The sequence below is a fragment of the Rhinoderma darwinii genome, chromosome 3 (genome assembly GCF_050947455.1).
Source record: "Rhinoderma darwinii isolate aRhiDar2 chromosome 3, aRhiDar2.hap1, whole genome shotgun sequence".
NCBI classification, from domain to species: Eukaryota; Metazoa; Chordata; class Amphibia; order Anura; family Rhinodermatidae; genus Rhinoderma; species Rhinoderma darwinii.
This window is the reverse complement of record NC_134689.1, coordinates 297,115,241-297,137,663: the sequence shown is the minus strand read 5'-3', so window position 1 is coordinate 297,137,663 and position 22,423 is coordinate 297,115,241. Positions and strand designations below refer to the sequence as shown.

At 42.2% G+C, this 22,423-nt stretch overlaps 1 protein-coding gene across 8 annotated transcripts in view; it reads left to right on the top strand.

The window, feature by feature from the left end:
* TP53BP1 (tumor protein p53 binding protein 1) overlaps positions 1–15,118 on the top strand; it is a 135,695-nt gene extending 120,577 nt beyond the window's left edge. For 6 of the 8 annotated variants that reach the window (XM_075858094.1, XM_075858090.1, XM_075858093.1 and 3 more), the window contains 8 exons: positions 3–427; positions 751–942; positions 2,407–2,625; positions 5,283–5,495; positions 5,664–5,758; positions 12,962–13,161; positions 13,251–13,396; positions 14,746–15,118. In XM_075858094.1, coding sequence (XP_075714209.1) covers positions 3–427; positions 751–942; positions 2,407–2,625; positions 5,283–5,495; positions 5,664–5,758; positions 12,962–13,161; positions 13,251–13,396; positions 14,746–14,933 — 1,678 coding nt within the window. In that variant the 3' untranslated portion in view covers positions 14,934–15,118. Of the gene's footprint in view, positions 1–2; positions 428–750; positions 943–2,406; positions 2,626–5,282; positions 5,496–5,663; positions 5,759–7,076; positions 7,206–12,961; positions 13,162–13,250; positions 13,397–14,745 lie in introns of those variants that run through there. The other 2 variants (XR_012882443.1, XM_075858095.1) reach the window with 2 other exon arrangements.
* Positions 15,119–22,423: the final 7,305 nt, after the last annotated feature.

Below are 22,423 nucleotides of genomic sequence, written 5' to 3'. Positions count from 1 at the left end.
AGGGAAACGGGAACAGCGGCCCATGCACATAATGAGGATTCCACTTCTGCTGCCATTCCAGATGAGGAACCATTTACCCGCATAAACATCGGTCATCCAGAAGCCCGTGACAAGTCAAGCCCTGAAACACCCATTATGCATCGCAGTGACTCCCCTGAAATTCCCTTTCAAACTCCATCAAATAATGAAAGCCTGGATACCTCATCTGGCAGTAGTTTTGTGGGGCTCAGGGTTGTGGCCAAATGGTCCTCCAATGGCTATTTTTATTCCGGCACAATTACTCGAGATGCTGGAGGAGGCAAATACAAGCTGCTGTTTGATGATGGATATGAGTGTGATGTTCTAGGAAAAGACATTTTATTGTGTGACCCTATTCCTTTGGACACAGAGGTGACGGCCCTCTCTGAGGATGAATATTTTAGTGCAGGTATGTACTCCGTTATCAATACATATAATGTTATACAGATATTTTATCGCCATAGGAGTTTTTTTTAATTTAGCTAAACAAGCAGGAGGGCTGCCCCAATTATGACACTGAGCCTAAAAAAATATTTTGGGCTCTACACCATTGCAGAAGTGTGCTATGTTTGAACTTATTTATGACTCCTTCCACCCTCTGCTGTCATGTATGCCAGGTTGCTTAAAGCACAGGCATAGATGATGGTGGGAGAAATTGGCTTGTGGGCCATTTTTTAAAGTCATTCTGCGTATGTGGATCTTAACCTAATTAACCTGATGCTTGTTTTTCAGGAGTGGTGAAGGCGCACAAGAGAGATTCTGGAGAACTGTATTATTGTATTGAAAAGGAAGGTCAGAAGAAATGGTACAAAAGAATGGCGGTCATACTTTCTCTAGAACAAGGAAATAAGCTGCGGGAACAGTTTGGGCTTGGTCCATATGAACCTTCAACACCATTAACAAAGGGATCAGACATAAGTCTCGGTATATATCTTCTATTGACCTCTCTGAAGGTTCTAAAATTGTATTGTAGAAATCTCATAACTGCAGGCTAAAGTTGGCACCTAACACTTTGAATCAATTTCTCTTGCTGTTTATGAAAGTCCTTATTGCCGGGCCACTAAAATAGTGGTCAACTTCTAAAGTCTATCATTTCATATCCAGCCCTTTCTATAATTAACTGTGTTTGTTTCATTCTGAATTAAAATGCTAAATGGAGTTGGAAGAACTGACAAAATATAACTAGCCGTTAAAGTAATAGAAACATCAGAAGGTGATATTGGTGGTTTTCTTGCTCCCAAGACCCCCAACAATATCTACAACAATAGGCACTCTTAGGGCTTAGTCTCTCACAGATATTACACCACAGCTTGTGGTCAATGGTTCAAATTTACTTTACTTTTGTCGTTCTTTTACGGACTGGGGGACCATGTATGAACGTGGGTAAAGAAATGGTTAAGGGACAAAAAACAAGGAGTTGTTATAAATGGTTCTTACTCAAAATGGGTTGAAGTGAGCAGCGGGGTACCAAAATAATCTGTATTTTGCCCATTTCTTTTTTTTAATCTCTTTATTAATGACCTTGTGGATGGGATTGATAGCAACGTGTCCGTTTTTGGTGATGATACAAAACTGTGTAGAATACTTAACTCAGCTTGACTTGAAAATATTACAGAAAGACCTAGATAAGCTGGCAGCATGGGCGAAAACATGGCAGATGAATTTTAATGTTGATTAATGTAAATGAATGCACCTAGGCCGCAATTATTGTAATACTATAGTATTAATGTATATACATTAAATGGAATAAAACTGATTAGCTGAACAAGAGTAGGACCTGGGTATTCTGGTTATAAATAAGCAAAGCAGCAGCACTCAATGTCAAGCAGCTGCTTCAAATTTAGGATAAAAAGAGAAAAAACAACAACCTGTGATTCAAATGGAATATAACCCCTCTATAAATCCTGTGTAAGGCCAAATCTTGAATATGGAATTCAGTTTTGGGATCCACATTGTAAAAAGGATATGGTAGAACTGGAAGGGGTTCAAAGGTGGGCAGCGAGATTATTTTAATGGGATGGGAGGTATCGCTTACAATGAAAGGCTAGAGAAATTGGGCTTGTTCAGCTTGGGAAAAAAGACACCTTAGAAGTGATCTTATTAATATGTATAAATATATGTGTTGTCAATACAGAGAACTAGCACATAATCTGTTCTTTCCAAGGACTCTACAAAGGACATGGGGACATTTATTGCGTGTGTAAGAAAGATGTTTCAGACATCAATATAGGAAAGGGTTCTTTACAGTTAGAGTAGTCAAGCTATGGAATGCCCTTCCCCAAGAGGTAGTAATGGCAGATACTATCTCAGCATTTCAAAAAAGCCTAGATGTTTTATTTATTCACTGTCTTACTATAGTTTGTGTAATATTTTGCTGTCCTTTTTAAGATAATCTTGTGGAAGGAAAGCGGAAAAGAAGAAGTAACATAAGTGTGACAAATACACCAACCACCTCCATTACATCCAGCACAAGTACACCAACTCGGAAAGGATCTGAGAACCCCCGCAGCTCACTGGGTCCACTCTCTGGTAAACGGAAATTGATCAGTACAGATGATGACAAATCTCCAGCCAAACGTGGACGCAAATCCGTTGTGGAGAAGTCTGGTAAGAATTCCTCCATCTGTTTTGAAGTTTTTATTTTCCATAAAATAAAAGAATAATACACCTGTAAATCTTGTATCGCTCAATTGTCCTCTTGTGGAAAATCTTAATATTTAATTTGAAGGGTTTGTTTTAACAAGATCATAGAGGTGGGACCTATGTAAGATCGGCGCTCGCTCTATCAGACCTGGCCAGTACATCTGTATTCTATGGTCAGCCGTTCACTTGAATAGCTGGCATTAGTACTGTAGTTCTAGCATTATGTTCATGAACCAGAAAGCGTAGAAAGAATAGTTGTAGTGAGTGCTGCAGGACATGGAATTGTGGAATAACACACAAAAAAAAACTTTACATGATAGGCTGAATTTATTTTTTAACCTCTTTCCGTCACATCCGGTTTTATTTTTTTCGTTTTTGTTTAGTCCTTCCTAGCTTCCAAGAGCCATATAAATTTTTATTTTTCTGTCGACATAGCCGTATAAAGGGTTGTTTTTTACAGGGCGAGTTGCAGTTTTAAATGGCACCAATTGATGTACCATATAATGTACTGGGAAACTCAAAAAAAAGTATACAATTCCTCCATTGTTTTTTGCGTTTACGGCGTTCACCCTGCAGTAAAAATGACATGTTAACTATGTTTTTCGCGGTAGAAAACAATTACGGTCATAATAAATTTATATAGTGTTCCTTTGATGTTTTACTGCTTTTTCAAAATAAAAAACGTGTTGAATAATTTTTTTACATTTTTTTAAGATCCATAACATTTATTTTTCTGTCAATGGAGCTGTGTGAGAGCTTTGTTTTTTTTTTGCTTCATTTTAATAATGTATAAAAAAAAGTTCAAGGAAAACCACTTTACCGTTTTTCTCCTAAAGTAATGTAAAAAAAAAAACATAATTGGTATTTAACCCGTCAGGTAAATATGTCGTAGGCAAAAAAAAAACACAATGCCGGAATTGCTGTTTTATTGTCACCTTGTTTACGCCAAAAAAGTGAATAAAAGTGATTGAAAAAGGCGTATATGCACCCCAAAATGGTACCAATAAATAGAACTGTTCGGCCCCCAAAAAACAAGCCCTCACACTGCTCCAGCAACAACAAAAAAAATAAAGTTATGGGTTTTAGAATATGGCGACACCAAATAATTTCTTTTTTAACAAATTTGTTTTTTCTTTGCAATGGTAGTACATCATAAAAAAAACTATAAATCTGCTATCGCCGTAAGCATATTGACCTGCAGAATAAAGTTAACATGTCATTTTTTAAGCTGTAACAACAAAACCCCCAAAAAACAATCAAGAAATAAGTTTTTTTTTCCAATTCTATCCAACAAAGAATTTTGTTTGTTTACCAGTAGATTATATGTTACATTAAATTGTTTTATTAAAAACTACAAGCCCTCATATGTCTTTTTTCCTCACGTTGACGGAAAAATAATAAAGTTAGTGTTTTGGAAGGCAGAGAGATAAAAAAACAGAAAATTGCTGCAGCATCTAGGGGTTAAAAACAAATAGCTGCTATTAACCATATGAAAGATAGGTTTTACAGCAGCCACATAGACCACAGTAACCTGTGAACAGGAGGCGACCCATTGACTTCTATGGGAGAGTTTCCTAGGCATGTTCTGTGACCTGTGCAGAGGCCATTGTGCAGGAAGGAGGGGAGCTGTGTCCATCACCTATTGTGAATGGTGGATCCTGTCTTATCTATATAGAGGTGTTACCTTTCATTGTAAACCTGCCTGTGATGATAATGAGATGACTGCTGAGAAGTGATCTCTACAGAACAGGAAGTGTCAGTGTATTGTGAATGGTGGATCCTGTGTTCTCTATATAGAGGTGTTCCCTTTCATTGTAATCCTGCCTGTGATGATAATGAGATGACTGCTGAGAAGTGATCTCTACAGAACAGGAAGTGTCAGTCTTTTGTGAGTGAAAACTGCAAGATTTTAGGGTTATTTTTAAATATAAAAAAAACAAAACGCAAAAAACAATGGGAATTTGCCTCGCATTTGACCCTCTCAAGAATTTCATAAAATGTAAGCAATCCCTTGGCGACATAATATTACTGAAATGTCGCCATGGGGGAAGTATGGAGCGCTAACGGGCTGAGCGCGCTCCATACATGGCGGATGACGGCTGTGTTATACAGCCGACACCTCACACCAACGAGCAGAGTCAAAGATCACTTTGATTGCGCAGGTTTGAAATCTTAAATGCTGCAGTCAATCGCGACCGCGGAATTTAAATTGTTAGAATTAGGGGGCGGCGCCTCAAACACGCCATCGCGCACACCCCGCGGTGCGATCTGCCTGTAACTATGGTTGTCATGGCAGCCTGGGGGCCAGGTCTGCCATCTTTGTACTCCTTTGAAGCCCTGGGGGCTTATCTCCAAGGGGTTAAATAATGAATCGTTCGACTATGGTATTCATCCTGTCAAAACGACGGAACCCTTGCACAACGGAGACAGACTGAAACCATTGGCACCGGATCCGTCACCATTGAAATCAATGGTGATGGAAACAGAGACCTTTGGTTTCAGTTTGTGTCAGTCAGGGCTGCGTTCCGACGGAAAGCTCAGACGAAACGTCGGAACGGAGCCCTGATGCAGATGTGAGCATAGCCTTAGTGTTTATGCTTCAGTTATTTGTGTTTTAAAAGGTGCTACAAAAGGAGGGGATTTTATGAGCCCCAATGAAAGTGGAGATACCAGTGACCAGGCAGAACTTGAGGATTCCCATGGACCTCTACCCCACAGCAAGTTGTTGTTCATGGGCTACTCCGTCTTACTTACAACGGCCACATCTAGTGACAAGGTCAGCAATCGCCTGAAACCGAATGAAATCCCTTCTATTAGCAGTGAAGAGGAAGAAGGTAAGAATTATAGTTTTGAAAATCACTATGTACCCTGCCACTCTCCTTTGTGAGTCCTCTATACCTTTCAGCAGAACAAGGGTAACCTGTAGGGAAAATTTTTAATTGAGTTATTTCCTAGATTCCAGTAACCTTTACAGGTGCTATATATGCTGCTTCTCATTGCAGAATACGTTGAGAGCACACCCTATAACCGTCAATACACAGAGGCACAAATCCGGGCAGGGGGTGGAGAAATCTTGGGCAGTTTCAGTGAAGCACTGGTAAGTGCATAATCTTTAGTGTAAGAATAAGTGAACGCCATGGTTTTTTGTTTTGCACTAATACATTTGTTATTTTTATTTTTAGAGTCATTCACTTTTAACAAGTTATGTTCAGCAATTTATCATTTGCTATCACACGTGCTATTATTTTTAGAAGACTGGCCCATATCCTTGAGGGAAGCTGTGGATATTATATACAACTTTTAATATATATCTGGCCTCACTATAAATTGGACTAATTCATCTCTCTTGATGATTGGTCAGCAACCACATGACTTGTCTTCTGAAGCGGGTCTACTTAAAATATTACCATCTTTTATATAGTTGGGTATACATGTTGGTGCACAAGTTTCAGAATATAAAATGCTTAATATAGTACTCCTGATCGAATGGCTACAGCAAAAGAACAGCTGCCTGGTGCAAACTCCCCCTTAGGCCCCATGCACACGAACGTGCTTTTATGGCCGCAATTCCCCCGAAAATCCACGGGAGAACTGCGGCCCCATTCATTTCTATGGGGCCATGCACACAACCGTAGTTTTTACGGTCCGTGCAAGGCCCGGGAGCCCGCACCACAGAAAGAACGGACCTGTCTTATTTTTACAGCCGTCTTCTGCGGTCCGGGCCCATTGAAAATAATGGCCATGTGCATGTCTCGCGATTTGCGGGCGGCTCGCGGCTGACAGTCCACAGCCGGCCGACCTGAAAATCACGGCCGAGCACATGGCTACGGTCGTGTGCATGAGCCCTTACTGTAATTGGTAGAGTGAAACTTCTCAAAATTATATTCATGCCACAGGTCCTTATATGTAATGCACCATACCCCGATATAGCTACCCCTTCGATTATTCGGCTAGATTAATGGCATCTTCAGGGATCTGATATGGTGGAAGGGGAACTCCAAGAATCAAATTGGAGACACTACAAAGAGCAAAAGAAGACGGACGTCTGGCTGTTCCAAACTCCTGGCTCTACTATCTATCAGCCCAATTACAACATCTCGGGTTGGGGGACAGACCCGCCCTTCTCTTCAGTTTGGAGAATGGTGAACTATCTATTGGATACTAATCAACAGTTGGTAGCTTTAAAAGCAAGCAAACTCAAGGCTTTCCCACAGTAAGGGGTATACATAAGCTATGGACAAATGTCACATACAAAGGGTATCGTGGGTTACGCTACATATTCTCCTGTATGGGATAATTAAATATACCCAGAATTTAGAAAACTGATGGGATTTGAACTGTGGCAGCATTTCAAGATGGGCAATTCAAAACATTTCAAAATATTCAACAAGAATTTGACGTTTGATTTTTTTCAGTATTTGCAACGGAGACATGCCTATAAAGTACAAAATAGGAAGACGCCTCTGTAACCCTCCACCCACTATCCATTCATTGATTTGGTGGCCTTATCAGGTGGTACGTCCCATCCTTCTGAAAGAAAAATGGTAAAAAGATTTAGGGCCAATAGCCGAAGATAAGCGGGGAGATATTATACAAGCGTTACATATATCTTATGCGTAGGGTATATAAAACCCCACTCCTGCTGTACAAAATGGGATATAAAGGGAATGCTTGGTGTGATAGGTGCAGTGCACCAGAGGCGGAACTGATGCATGTTATGTAGAGATGTACAAAGTTAAGGAGGTAGTTTAAGATAATTGGTGAACATTATTAGCTCTGTTTATGTATGTAATATGCAATTTGACCCGATTGAACTTCCAGTAAGGAATAGTCACCAACTTACCATTCTCAGGTTATTGTATCAAGCTCAAAAGCTGATTGCCTATTACTGGAAAGCTTCTGCATCACATAATGTATCTGAATTTATATCAAAAGTTAATAATGTATTGAGGCTGGAAAAAATATTTCGGGGAATGCAAAAGAAATTTGAAGACTTATGGTTGCCCTGGCTGGATTCTCCAGGCCTAGCTCCTTTAACACTTATTCAGGATTGATTATTTCGGTTTATTCAGCAGATAAGCTGACTTGGCTCTACTCTCAATTTAATGGAAAGTGTGTGAACCTCTATGGTTGGTGCAAATGTCCATTATGATATGTATTTTTTAATAGATAATGAAAGGGGATACATTAATGTTTGTGTAAACCTTAGCCCTTATTCACATGACAGGGTTTCCCGGCCGGGGAACGGCCGTTCATAAAATGGCCGTCACACGGCTGCAGTAGGAACAATAGACCCCTAATGGGGCTATTCACACGACCGATTTTTTGACGGCCCGGGGAACCTGGCCGTCAAAAAAATGGGACATGTCCTATTTTCGGCCGTTTACCCGGCCACCCGGCTCTCATAGAAGTCTATGGGGCTGGGTAATACACGGCCATCACCGGAATGTGTCCCGAGTGATGGCCGTGTATTCCGTCGCTCGCGCTCCTCCTCCTCTCTTTTCTTTTCTCTTCTTTTCTTTTCTCTTCTTTTTTTTTCTTTTCACACAGCGACGTCACTCACTTCTTCTGGAAAGAGGGGGGCGGGCGGGGGTGCAACCTACAGTGGGCTGGGTGGCATTACCTGCAGGGGGCTGGGTGGCATTGCCTGCAGGGAGCTGGGTGGCATTGCCTGCAGGGAGCTGGGTGGCATTACCTACCAGGGGGGCTGTGGCATTATCTACAAAGGGCTGTGTGTGACAACAAATTTTAAATGAAATTCATCCGATTTTAAAACGGGTCAAAATCGGTCGTTAAAAACGGCAACACGGCCCGGGACGGATGCAAAACTGATGCAAAACAGCCGGGAAAAACGTCCCAAACGGCCGTTTTTATCGGCCGACACTAGGACCCTGTCGTGTGAATAAGGCCTTAGATGATATAGGTCTAGAGCCCTGTTTTAAATTAAAGGATTACCCATTTTTGTGTTGTGTTCCCTCCAAGATAATTATCCAAAATTTCCTATGAATTAGAAAATATGTGGACAGTATGTATATATATGGACTATTAAAAACAACATTTGCAATATCAATCACTGACCTACCATTGGAACTAATAGCTCTTTAATAACTTTCATCTCAAACAGAAGGGGTTGGGAGGAAGGTTAGGGAAATGGTTTCTTACTGCTTAAAACAAAAAATGTTTTTTCAATAAAAATTATCTGATTTAAAAAATAATAATAATTTTCTACAACTAAAATAACTGCATCATATGTTTCTGTTAATGGCATTGCGGTACATTAACAAGAGAACAGCACCGACACTGGGACCACCATCGATCACTAGAGTGGGAGTCCCGAGTTGCCCCTGTACCACATTACCTGCACGACCACGGTGCGGAGGAGTTTTAATGTAGCAGCAAAACACATGCTTTACTGCAACTCCTTTTAAACTCTATGGAAGTAACGTAAACTGCTGAGTGCAATATAGGGAAGCAGATGAAAGTAGTCCAATCTGGTAAATCCGCAGCATCATGAAGGATCACTATAATTCTTCCAGGATTCTTGTGTGAAATGAGCCTAAGACTGATGATCATGTGGGAAGCAATGATTTATGAGTCCGAGTACACGTATTAATACATTTCTCATTTATATCATTGGGGGTCACAGCATCGTGGGTATATGGCCCTTTCACTTGAAGGCTGGCACTTGGTATAAAAGAAAAGTGTTGGCTCCTCCTTTGCATGCTATACTCATCCCATAGGCAATAGACTAATCAGTTTGTTATATTTAGTTTAATTTCTTTCGTTGCTTTCCTTACAGTGGTGATCGGAACAGGAGTCCGATTCCTATAATCCCTCTCACTTTTCTGGTTTGTTTTCAGTGTGACTAATTTGGCAGCCCAGCACTAATTTGAGAGGGTGCCAGGAAACCATTACAAGCTGCTGCTCTGTTTCTTCCTCCGCCGTAAACTCAAAACGCCCAACTACTACAGCAGTGACCCCACTATCTGTGAGAGATTACCGAAGGGGTAACCTTCGGACAGGTAAGTATGACCTCTGCCCCTGTCTCTACCTTCCTGTCACTGGAGGCTGGAGGGTGTTTCCTTTATTCACTCCACCGTTCTTTACTGGCTGGTCTCTCATTGTGAGTTAGCTGGTCTCATCCCTCCTTTACTACCGGAGTTTCTATCCATTTTTTTTTAGCGGCTGGTCCCCCTCATCTAGGTCCCTGGGGCAGCTTACCTAGTTCTCAGCCTCCCCCAATGCCTTTTTGGCCTGCTTACACAGTCCCGACTCATTCCCGACGGCAGCGTTCCTCTGCGTCCATCGCTTCAGCTCTGCGGCAGTGCTCAAAAATTTAGGCCATGGCTTCTCCGTGGCCTATACCGCAACTTGGATATTGCCCACTTTTAATAACTTGCCTGGGCTGTGACAAGAGGTGCTTCTCCATTCTCTATGGACCCTTCACGGGCGGGCTTTTCTCAGTGGCCTATCGCCGCTCTGCACGGGATTCTTTCTAAGGGGAAGTCCTTATCTTGTTCTCTGATGCAGCTCCCAGAGTTCAGCCTCTGCAATCTTCTTAGCAGATGGCTCCTCATATCTGACAGGACCAAGATTGGGACACACAGTACCAGAGTCTGTTAGGCAAGCTCTGTGGACTGTACCTCATTTATTTCCTACCCACAGGTCTAGCATTTATTTTACCCTCTTCCATCCAGTCCCTTCTCTTAGGGCCAGTTGTTTTTTTTTTTTTTTTCTCTCCCAACATGTCCTCCTTTTCCAACGTGTCTCTCCAAACAAGCGGTTCCTGTGGCAGTTGGGACACACTTTGCTTGTGCTCGCAGCAACAAAAAAATCCCATGTGGCCAGCCCAGTTCTCTCTGTTTGTTGTGTCTTGTCACCAGACCGCACAAGGATTCCTCTGTTGGTGTCAGTCAGGAGGCCTATCTAGACTCTCGCAGTCTATGGTTGTGGCCTTGGAGCGTCTAATGCCTCAGCAATCCACTCAGCCTGGTCAGAGGATCAGAAGTTCACCAGACAGGTCTTGTTCCTTCTCAGCACCTACTAAATTATTCCCTGTAAGGCTGGGTTCACACGACCTATTTTCAGACGTAAACGAGGCGTATTATGCCTCGTTTTACGTCTGAAAATAGGGCTACAATACGTCGGCAAACATCTGCCCATTCATTTGTACTGTGCAGACAACCTGTCATTTACGCGTCGTCGTTTGACAGGTGTCAAACGACGACGCGTAAAAATACAGCCTCGTCAAAAGAAGTGCAGGACACTTCTTTCAGACGTAATTTGAGCCGTTCTTCATTGAACTCAATGAAGCACAGCTCAAAATTTACGGCTGTCAGAGAAGCCTCCCAAAATGCGAGGAGGAGCATTTACGTCTGAAACGAGGCAACTGTTTTCTCCTGAAAACAGTCTGTCTTTTCAGACGTAAAAGCCTCTCATCGTGTGCACATACCCTTAGAATAACCACTAGCGTGGCTCCATCCTACCAGGACCAGTCTTCCTCCTTTAAGGTAGTCCTCGGATTCAGAGTCAAAGCGAGATACAAAACTGGTTTCCGCCATACAGGATTTGACCCGTGCTGTGCAGGACACCCTCCACGTTATGAATAAGTTCTTATCACTACTCCGAGAAGGAGGTATCTTTTCGCCGCCATAGGCTCCAACCCGTCGTTTTGGAGAAGATTTGAGCAAACTCCCTGACTAGCGTCTTGTTCAAAGATGTATGTTCTGTTTACTTATTTACCAGATACTTAGAAAACGGGGTCCGCCTCCCCATAAGTGGACCCACCTGTGTCACGCCTTTCCAGGAGTACCACACTCCCTCTGTCGTACGAGCATCCCTTGGCCACTCTTTAGAATTTGAAGCTGAACTCTCTCTGTCAGCTGGGTCTAATCTGAGTCTGGCCTTTACTTCCTCCTGGGTCAACAAAGTCTGCACTGTCTAGGCAAAAGAGCTGCAGCATTTCGTGTAAGGCAGTTGGGCCTCATATTTTCACAATCAAGAGAGACATGACTCAGGGGAGTAGTCTCCCCATCGGGTGCTCATATTCCAAATCTGCCAAAAGTGAAGAATTCCAGATGTGGGCCTTTTTTTGTCCTGTCTGAACCACAAGGTTCCAGCCTACATGGCCAGAGATGGCGACCCATTAGCTCTCGTGGCAGACACTCTTGTCACTCCGTGGGAAGAATTACATTTTCTCCTTTTTTTTTTTTTTTTCCCCTCTTCCTTGGACTCTCGAACAAATCAAGGCGGAGGGCATTACTTTCATCCAGAGAGCCTCTGAGTTGCTTCCCTCTTTTTCAAATCTTCCTTTCTAGTGCTTCACAAGGACAACTTGATATTACAGCCTGTCTATTCCTACCTCCCGGAGCTAATCTCTGCCTTCTACCTTCCTTCTATGCAGCCCCCTTCCATCCTCTAGAGTTTTAACTCCACAGTATCGATATGATCAGGGGTGTGCGCATTTAACTTGCTTCTACTGAGTACTACTGTCGGTTCAAAGTTCCATGTAAGGATCTACATACCTCAAAAGCTACCATTGCTAGTTAGATTTGGTCTCTGCTCACGGAATCCTACCGGTCCAAGTGCAAGGTCTTTTAATTGTAGATGTCCTGCAGTGCTGTCATCCCCCCCCCCCCCCCCCCAATGATATTAACTGAGAAAATTAGATTTTTGTACTCACCGTAAATTTGTTTTCTCCTTGGATTTATTGGGGAGCACAGATCCCGCCATCTATGGGGTTCTTCCTGGAGCCAGGCTTTATGGTTGTTTGGTTTAGTTTTGTCCCAGGACCAGGATTTATATTCTCTGTTGCTGCACTATGTGGGCTTTTCTATTCCTTACTGCTTTTGCACAAACTGATTAGCCTAGTGCCTGTGTGAGGGGTAACGCCTGCAAAGGAGAGCCAACACTTTTTTTTTCATTTCATTTTTTTCCCCACAATATAACTAATGTACGCTTCCTAGTGGCATCAAACTACATACAGTGAGACGTCCCCAAGTTGTTGGTGAGGAGTAGCTATGGAGGCAGGTATGACAGGAGTGATTGTATGGTGATCTCTCCTGATGCACAGGCGTTTCTGTGGCAGTAGCAATATCTGATTTAGCAAAATAACTAATTCCTCTTGTGCTTATTGTAATATTTTACTGATTTCAGAAGAAAGATAAATTGATCAGTCGCTAGTGAGGCCAGGTGTTACCATGTTCTGTCTGGTGAGGCCCCAGTAGAGAAAGCTGAACTGCTATAGACCATGTAACATAAATGTAGATGGTGATTATACTTGTTTTATTCTCCTCCATAGAGTAAAACAGGAACAAAATGTTTGCTGATCGCTGACCAGCACTGCCGAACCCAGAAGTATTTCCTCTGCCTTGCCAGTGGGATCCCCTGTGTGTCTCACATCTGGGTGCATGACAGTTGTCATTCCAATGAGTTGCAGAATTTCCAAAATTACCTTCTTCCTGCTGGATACAGCCTTCAAGAGGACAGGATTTTGGAATGGTAAAACATTTATTATGTTTATTTTAATGTAAAATGCCTGGTTGGTTTTTTTAGTGCATTGTTTTATTGGCCATATTGGAATTTTGCAGGCATGACTCCAGGCATCCTTTTCAAGCTTTACGCTTTCTTGTGGTGTCAGACCAGCAAGAAAACTTTTTGGAAATGTGGACAGAAGTTGTAATGACTGGAGGGGCTGTGTCTGCAAAGCAACACAACTCTACTGATCTCAACAAAGGTATGAACTTCTATAGCATTTAGTTTCTCTGGCAATATTATATGTCATGTAGGTCACTAAATCAATAACCTTGTATCTCATAGGTTAATACATACAAGTTAAATGTAATTTGTATCTTATCACTTTCAGTGCATTTTAGTAGAAGTGCAGCTCCAGTTGTATTCTATTGCCCGAACTGACATGGCGCGTGTAAAGACGTTACTGCATTCTGGGTGGTAAAGTTGCTGTGGCACCTTACAAATAAGACAGAATATTGTGCATGAGTTCTATTACTTACAATAGGACCAATGCATGATGCTCTCTGGGATTCGTATGGTTATCAATGCAACTGTACCGCCCAGTGTGCAGGAGCGTCTTTCCATGCCGGATGTCCGTTCGGGTGGGAGAGTACAACTGGAGCTACGCTTTAAAATCCAAAGAGCGGGTTTAGAAAACGTAGAAAATCTGTGTGAAGATAATTCATGCATTACCTTCAGTATGAAATCCATAGTAAAGGCCAATCCAATAAATGAATGAGAGATACAATTGACATATAGGCGTCTAATGTTGCCCATATGATTTTATTGGTCGCTGTTCCGTATGGTTCGGTAAGGAGGTAGCTAGCTCCCGCTGCTGTTTGAAACTGTACTTGTCAAGTTGAATGTTCTCGCTCTTTTTTTTTTTTTTTTTTTTTTTTTTTAAGCGAGTGTCTCAAGCCAGGGCACTCGCTAATACCAAAGAGTGTTCGGCGCGTCAAGTGCAATTTAAAACCTTGTGCGGAAGATTTAAAATATTTCCATTTACCAATATAGTAGGCCTTGAACAGTTTTTCGACTAGTCAGTTTTGATAAATAAGGCCAAATGTGTTTCAAAATTTGGGCCGGTTTGCCAGCTTTAACTTGCTGGTTAGCCCATACATAGACAGTTCCTGTTATTGTACGGAAAGCTCAGTACAGAGCATTCCATACACCCGTTATAACTGCATCCTCCAATATATCTGTGACTAAGCATAGCAGTGACATTTCAAGGCCATGGTCATTATACCACTGTACAGAATGCTCTGTACTGAGAATTCCGTACATTATAAGTACCTGGTCATGCCATATTTCTGAATACCCGAACAACTTATTTCTACACACATAGGGAAACTCCTTTATGAAAATTTTACATCACTTTTCTACTTAGAAAAGTGACAGGAAATGCCAGGTCCTTGCCCTTTTAATGAATCTGGTGCGTGCACCACAAGAAGGAGATATTGATGGATTAAACCTTCCCCGCTATATTGATAAGTGGGATCATTTTAAATCTCCTACACATTTGTCCAATTGAAGACCAGGGCGTGAACCATTTTCTCTTTTTGTCTCTTCTAGATGTTGCTTTGGGCGTTTTTGATGTAGTAGTCACAGATCGATCATGTCCAGAATCCATCTTAAAGTGTGCTCTTGCCCTGGACCTTCCGGTAGTTTCCGCTGAGTGGGTCATTCAGAGTCTCATCCACGGGGAGAAAGTTGATTACAATAAACACCCGAAATACAAACACGATTATGTTCCGAGTTAAGACCACACAACTCTTATTGCCATTTTTATCAGCGCCTTTATTTTTGCTGCTCCTTGCATCGTGCATACTGTGTTTTTAGATAGATAGTTTTAAATGTTTGTGTGGTTTCTCCACCATTTGCATGTGTTCACTTGTACATAGTTTTAACTGCTGGACTTTTATGATAAAAATAAATGTCGAATCTACTTGTTTTAAAGATGTTTTCTTCATGTCCATTTCCATTTTATGTACTGTATATTTAAAAATGGTAAAGTTGAACTTATTAAATCACTGTTTGCAAGTCTGTGTTGTGAGCATTCATAAAAGATTAAAAAGGTGGTTTAAGACCATGCATGTAGGGCAGTAGAGGAGTCAGATGGATGCGAGGGAAGCCCAGATTGTGTTAACTCTATTGCACTACAACTGGCAGATTTGGACATGTACTTGATCACACTCCAAGAAAATAGTGGAGCTGCATCTTTAATGTAATGACATCGACTAAATGTGAGCGGTCACAAGCTTTGAGGGCTCCCACTATTGTCCTGCTTTTATCCTGTCCCTTGGTGCCACATTTCTGCTGTTTACCCTGTGGAAAGCATTCTGGAGTACGGCTGCATCATGACACAAAATAAATGTGAGGTTCCGGTCCAGATGATGTCGGCACCCCTGCTGCCTCAGCGCTTGCTACACAGGCTGCTGACCAATCTTTCGAGTTTGCAGCCAGACTGTATATGTGCTGCCGAAGTGAGTACAATGTCGCATCGAGACTGGAAGAGTTCGCTAGAAGCTTTCTTGCTGGTGTCCCAGGATGCCAGAATGCTGATATGGCAAGCAATGGAGGAGGAGGAGTATGCTGCTGGAGATGCAGGAGGATGAAAATTGAGCCATTTTGAAAGCTACTGTGCCTACTAATACAGACCTAATGACAGGTCAGTGTGAACCAACACTTAAATGGACACTAACTTTTCAAACAACTTTTGCTAATCAAATAGTATACCTGATATTTACTTACTGTTAAAAATGTAGGTGTTTTTTTTTTCATACAAATTCTGTGAAGTTACTTGCCACTTGGTGTCTCCCTTCCTGTATTCTGCTGTACACTTTCTGCTCACACATTCAAGTCTGAGGGGAAGGGAGAACAGAGCGAGAAAGAGACAGGCATTCTGCCCATACAAGTCTATAGAGAGGGGGTCAGGAGGAGACACATGCTGCCAATACAAGTCTACGGAGAGGGGAGGAGAGAGCAGAAAGAGACACAGATGCTGTCCATAGAAGTCTACGGAGGGGAGAGCAGAGTGAGAGAGAGGAGACATATAGACCTGCAGCAGGTGATGGTAAGGCTGGGTTCACACAAGCACATTAACGTCCGTAATGGACGGACGTATTTCGGCCGGAAGTCCCGGACCGAACTCAGTGCAGGGAGCCGGGCTCCTAGCATCATAGTTATGTACGATGCTAGAAGTCCCTGCCTCTCCGTGGAACTACTGTCCCATACTGAAAATATGCTTACAGTACGGGACAGTTGTCCTGCAGCGAGGCAGGGACTCCTAGCATCGTACATAACTATGATGCTAGGAGCCCGGCTCCCTGCACTGAGTTCGGTCCGGGACTTCCGGCCGAAATACGTCCGTCCATTACGGACGTTAATGTGCTCGTATGAACCCAGCCTAAGAGTTATGTTGCCCCAGTGCTGGATTCGCTATACTGCTTATTACTACTGTATAATCACCTCCATGGTGCAGCAGCTTCTATATAAAGTAGTGTGCAAAATTTTTAGGCAGTTGTGAAAAAATGCTGCAAAGTAAGAATGCTTTAACCCCTTAACGCTCTGACTTACTATTCCGTCATGGAAACCATCCCGTTCGGGCTCTGCGCCGGAATAGTACGTCACGGGAGTAATGGCCATTTCGGCCGTCTTCCCGACACATACAGGAGCTGTGACAGCTGCTGTCTTGTACAGCGGTTGCCGCAGCTCCTATAGCGGGGACCGATCGCTGTGTCCCCACTGATTAACCCCTTAAAAGCCACGTTCAATAGCGATCGCGGCTTCTTAGGGGTTAAACCACCATCGACGGCCCGCTACATGATAGCGGGCGGCGATGGTGGCTATGGCAACCGGACGCCTAACAATGGCGTCCGGCTATGCCATCTACGAAAGCCTAGTGGGTCCTGACAAAGTCAGGATCCACTATACTTGCTGTCAGTGAGTAGTTGACCGATCCAATACACTGAACTACGCATGTAGTGCAGTGTATTAGAATTGCGATCAGGGCCTCCTGCCCTCAAGTCCCCTAGTGGGACAAAGTAATAAAATAAAAAAAAGTTGTGTAAAAATAAAAGTAATAAAAGTAAAAATCCCCCTTTTTCAATTATCAGTCCTTTATTATTAATAAAAATATATCAATAAACAAACTATACATAATTGGTATCGTCGCGTCCGTAACGGCCTTATCGACAAAATTATTTTGTTTTTTATTTTGCGCTGTGAACTCTGTAAAAAAAAAATAATAATAAACTGCACCAGAATCACAATTGTTTGGTCACTTCACCTCCCAAAAAATTGAATAAAGAGCTCAAAAAGTCGCATGTACCTAAAAATGGTACTGATCAAAACTACAGTTCGTTACGCAAAAAATAAGTCCTCGCACGGCTTTCTTGAGGGAAAAATAAAAAAGTTCTGGCTCTTAGAATAAGGCAACACAAAAAGTAAATGATTTTTTACAAAAAGGATTTTATTGTGCAAACGCCATAAGACATAAAAAAAAAAACTATAAACATCTGGTATCGCTGTAATCGTATCGCCCCACAGAATAAAGTGAATGTGTCATTTATAGCGCACGGTGCACGCTGTAAAAAAAATAGAATAAAAAAATCAATAGTAGAATTGCTGTTTTTTAGTCACCACGCCACTCAAAGATGGAATAAAAACTGATCAAAAAGTCACATGCACCCCATGAAAAGTACAATGAATTCCTCAAGGGGTCTAGTTTCCAAAATGGGGTCACTTTGAGAGTTTCCACTGTTTTGGCACCACAAGACCTTCAAACCGGACATGGCGCCTAATAAAAAGGAGGCCTCAAAATTCTCTAGCTACTCCTTTACTTCTGAGGCCAGTGCTTCAGTCCATTACCGCACTAGGGCCACATGTGGGATATTTCTCAAAACTGCAGAATCTGGGCAATAAGTATTGAGTTGCGTTTCTCTCGTAAAACCTTCTGTTTTACAGAAAAAAAACGGAATAAAAAGGATTTTCTGACAAAAAAAATAAATATGTAAATTTCACCTCTACTTTGCTCTAAATTCCTGTGAAACACTTAAAGGGTTAATAAAGTTTCTATATGCTGTTGAGAATACTTTGAGGGGTCTAGTTTGTAAAATGGGGTGTCTGATAGGGGTTTCCAAATATATAGGCCCCTCAAAGCAACTTCAGAACTGAAACCTAAAAATTAGGCAATACTTCGCTTCTTACATTATACTGATAATGAGCAGTGTCCACCCCGAGATGACCCCAGTTTTGACCATTTGTATATACGGAGACCCTATTAGACCGTTTCAGTTCCCGGTTTTCCCAAGCATACACCCCCGAGACGTATTTCTATTGATGAGTCCTTGGTACATTTTAAAGGGAGGCTTCAATTCCGCCAGTACCTGCCGATTAAGAGGGCAAGGTATGGCATGAAGATGTATAAGCTGTGCGAGAGTGCATCAGGGTATACCTACAGATTTAGGATATATGAAGGGAAGGACACCAGTATTCAGCCCCCAGAATGCCCCCCTGTACTGGGAGTTAATGCAAAAATTGTGTGGGATTTGGTGCACCCACTGCTGGACCAGGGTTACCACCTCTACCTGGATAATTTTTATACCAGCATCCCACTCTTCAACTGCCTCGCTTCCAGAAGTCCTGCGGCACTGCTAGAAGAAATCTGAGAGGCCTCCCTAAGACTCTGCTTGGGCAAACAAGAAGGTTTGAGAGCAGGGCACATTCTAGCTGCAACATATTGTGTGTCAAGTACAAGGACAAGAGAGATGTCCTTGTATTGACAACAATACATGGCCACACCAGTACCCATGTACCTGTACGAGGTACCAGTACAGAGACCCCCAAACCAGACTGCATCCTGGACTTCAATAGGTACATGGGAGGGGTGGACTTGTCAGATCAAGTCCTGAAGCCCTACAGCGCCATGCGGTGTGGTATAAGAAGCTGGCCGTGCACATCCTACAGATGGCATTGTACAACGCGTACGTGCTACGTCGATGTGCAGGCCAGACGGGAACTTTCCTGGAATTTCAAGAGGTGATTATCAAGAAACTAATTTTTAGGGACCAAGAAGGGGGGGCACCCAGTACTTCTGAAAGCGAAGCTACACGCATCGTACCAGGGCAACACTTTCCAGAAGTTCCCCAAACTGGCAAGAACAGAAAAAGTCAAGAGGTGCAAAGTCTGCTATAAGGGGAATAAGGAAGGACACAATATATCAATGTGACACGTGTCCCGAAAACCCAGGGCTCTGCATGAAAGTGTGTTAAAATTTATCATACATCCCTTGATTTTTAATCTACCATAGTTTTACTTACCCTGATGCACTCCGCACAGCTTATCCCCCTCATCTTTCCCTTCTGAGCCCTGCTGCATGCCCGGGCAGCTGTTAATCGCCACATTGAGGGTATTGCCATACCCGGAAGAACCCACATTACAGTTTATGGGGTGTATGTCTCCGGTCAAAATGCTCACTACACCTCTAGATGAATGCCTTAAGGGGGTGTAGTTTTTAACCCCTTAGTGACCACCAATATGCCTTTTCACGGCAGTCACTAAGCGGCCTTAGGCTAGGCAGTCTCCTTTTCACGGCGGCCCAGTCTAAGTCCTGCACGGGTGATCCATGCAGGCTGGAGCCGAGGCACAGTTGTCTGATGACAACCGGGCTCCTACTCCAACGGCCGCGATCGAAGTTTACTTAGCTCGTGGCTGTTTAACCCGTTAAATGCTGCAGTCAATAGCAACCGCGGCATTTAACTTGTTTACAGAGGGAGGGAGCTCCCTCTGTCACCCATTGGCGGCCTGCAAATGCAATCGCGGGCCTCCGATGGGGTGCCATGAAATCCGGGGGCCTGATAAAAGCCCCCAGGTCTGCCCTGGGCATATGCCTATTAGGACATGCCAGAGGCACGTCCGAATAAATTGCCCGTCAGATTTACACCATCAGGCAATAATGCTCTGGTATACTAAGTACACCAAAGCATTATAGCAGTGATCTAAAGATCACATAGTAAAGTCCCCTAGTAGAACTAATAAAATAAAAAATTACAGTAAAAAAAATTAAAAAAATGTCTCCATAATAGTACACATATATGGTATCGCTACGACCGGAATGACTCAAAGTTAATATGTATTTAAACCGTAAGGTGAACACCGTAAAAAAAAAACGCAAAAAAACAGGCGAAATTGCTATTGCTATCCATTGCCCCCCGAAAGAGTCATAATAAAATTGAAATAAGTCCCATGTACTCCAAAACAGTACCAATCAAAACTACGTCTCGTCCTGCAAAAAACAAGCTGAAAAATCACATTGATGGAAAAATAAAAAAAATTACGGCTCTTGGAAAGCGAAACATGTTCTTATTGTACAAAAGTTGTAAAACATAAAAAACCCTCTACATATGTGGTATCGTCGTAATAGTACTGACTCGTAGAATAAAAGTAATGTGTTATTTACGGTGCACAGTGAACAGCGTCAATTTAAAACGCATATAACAATTGCGAAATTTCAAGTTTTTTTTTCGATTCCCCTCCAAAAAAAGTTAATCATAAAATATGTATCCCAAAATGGTGACATTAAAAAGTACAACTAATCCGCAAAAAACAAGTCCTCATACAGCTAGGTCGATGGAAAAAAATAAAAAAAGTTATAGCTCTCTGAATGCGACTATAGAAAAACAGAAAAAAATAGCTTGGTCATTAGGGCCTAAAATAAGCTGGTCACTAAGGAGTTAAGTATATATTTGCGAAAGTCTGAGCTACCGCCGTTCCCATAATTTGCAAATAAAAACAGATGAATAGAAAATAGTGTGTTTATTATAAATTTCAACGTAAGTTTCTCTGTATGGGGTTATATTTGTCATGTCTGTATAAGGAGAATTTCACCGCTGCGTGTTCTTGATCATGGTCGATATTGGTCTATAAAACTTTCTACATCACACATAACGAGTAGTTCATCACGACCCAGTTATTCCATCCACTTTTTTAAAAATTTGCAGCGTCTCTGGTCTAGGAAAGTAGTTGGTATGCAAGACCCCTCATTTCTTGATCTAGCCAGATGTTACACTTTTCTTTATGATTTCCCACACCAAAGACAATAGGCCTAGCATGTGGTTTGTCAGGACTATGTCTTTTTGGGAGCATATAGCGAGTGGCAATTTTAGGATTTTTAAACAACAGTAATTGTTTTAATTTGTTGTAATTGCCGCTTGATCAAACCCTTCCTGTATCATCCCATAACACTGTACAAATTGTGTAGTAGGATTACTGAGAGAATTCTGTTCATGCCTTGTGTATATTCCGATATATATCTATATAGAGATAGATATCTGTTGCACCGTATATATGTTATTTGGTCTTCTAGGTCAGCTGGACAATGGGACGCGGTGTCGCATGTGTGCGGTGCTGGAACTAGAAAGGAATGAGAGACTTCTGGGTGACCGTTCTAGAGGAGGTATGAAGAACTGGCTAGGCTCAGGAAAAGCTTGGTGGTGGTAGTGGTGTAAAGCGGCCGAAACAGGGTTTGGAAAAGCAGGGGCATCGCCCCGCAGAAGGATGACGCAGCAGTAAATAGTCCACACTACAGTTTAAACATAACTTTACTTCCTCCGAGATGCAAATCTTGGTGGTTATAAAATGCACAGTCCATATGCATAGACATTGCAGCAATTCAGGCACAAAAGCGTATCAGTTTCGCTCACAAAAAGGGCACACGTTTGGAGGTTAGCGAGACACTATATACAGTCTATGTATACAGCACGGACAGTGGGCAACTCAGGAGTATATCCCTGCATCAGGGAAGAAATTCTAAGCCTCTACAACCTGTTTTACGCTCACAGCACGGGGAGGTTCATCCGCCCATGATTGGTATCATCCCTGTGATAATTACCATATCCCACTTTCGGTGACAATTTTTTGATATAGCAGTTTACCAGATTCACATAGATTTAAGTGCCAATAGGTCAGGTGTAGGCTCTTTTCACACCACATTTTCCAATCCATGTAACGTTATCCATTTTTTTCATGCAAACTGATATAAAATTTACTGGCAACAGTTTAATTTGATCTGTAATGGCCTAGTTGTCTTCTTACCACAAATGTCCATGTGTTTTTAAACTTTTTTTCATTTTTTCACCTTGAAGATTTTAGGTTGAAATACCTTAATTCTATGCGACTACAAATAAACATCAAAATGAATAAAGAGCACAGTCCCAACAGACAGCTAAATCCATTGACCTGACGAGTCGAG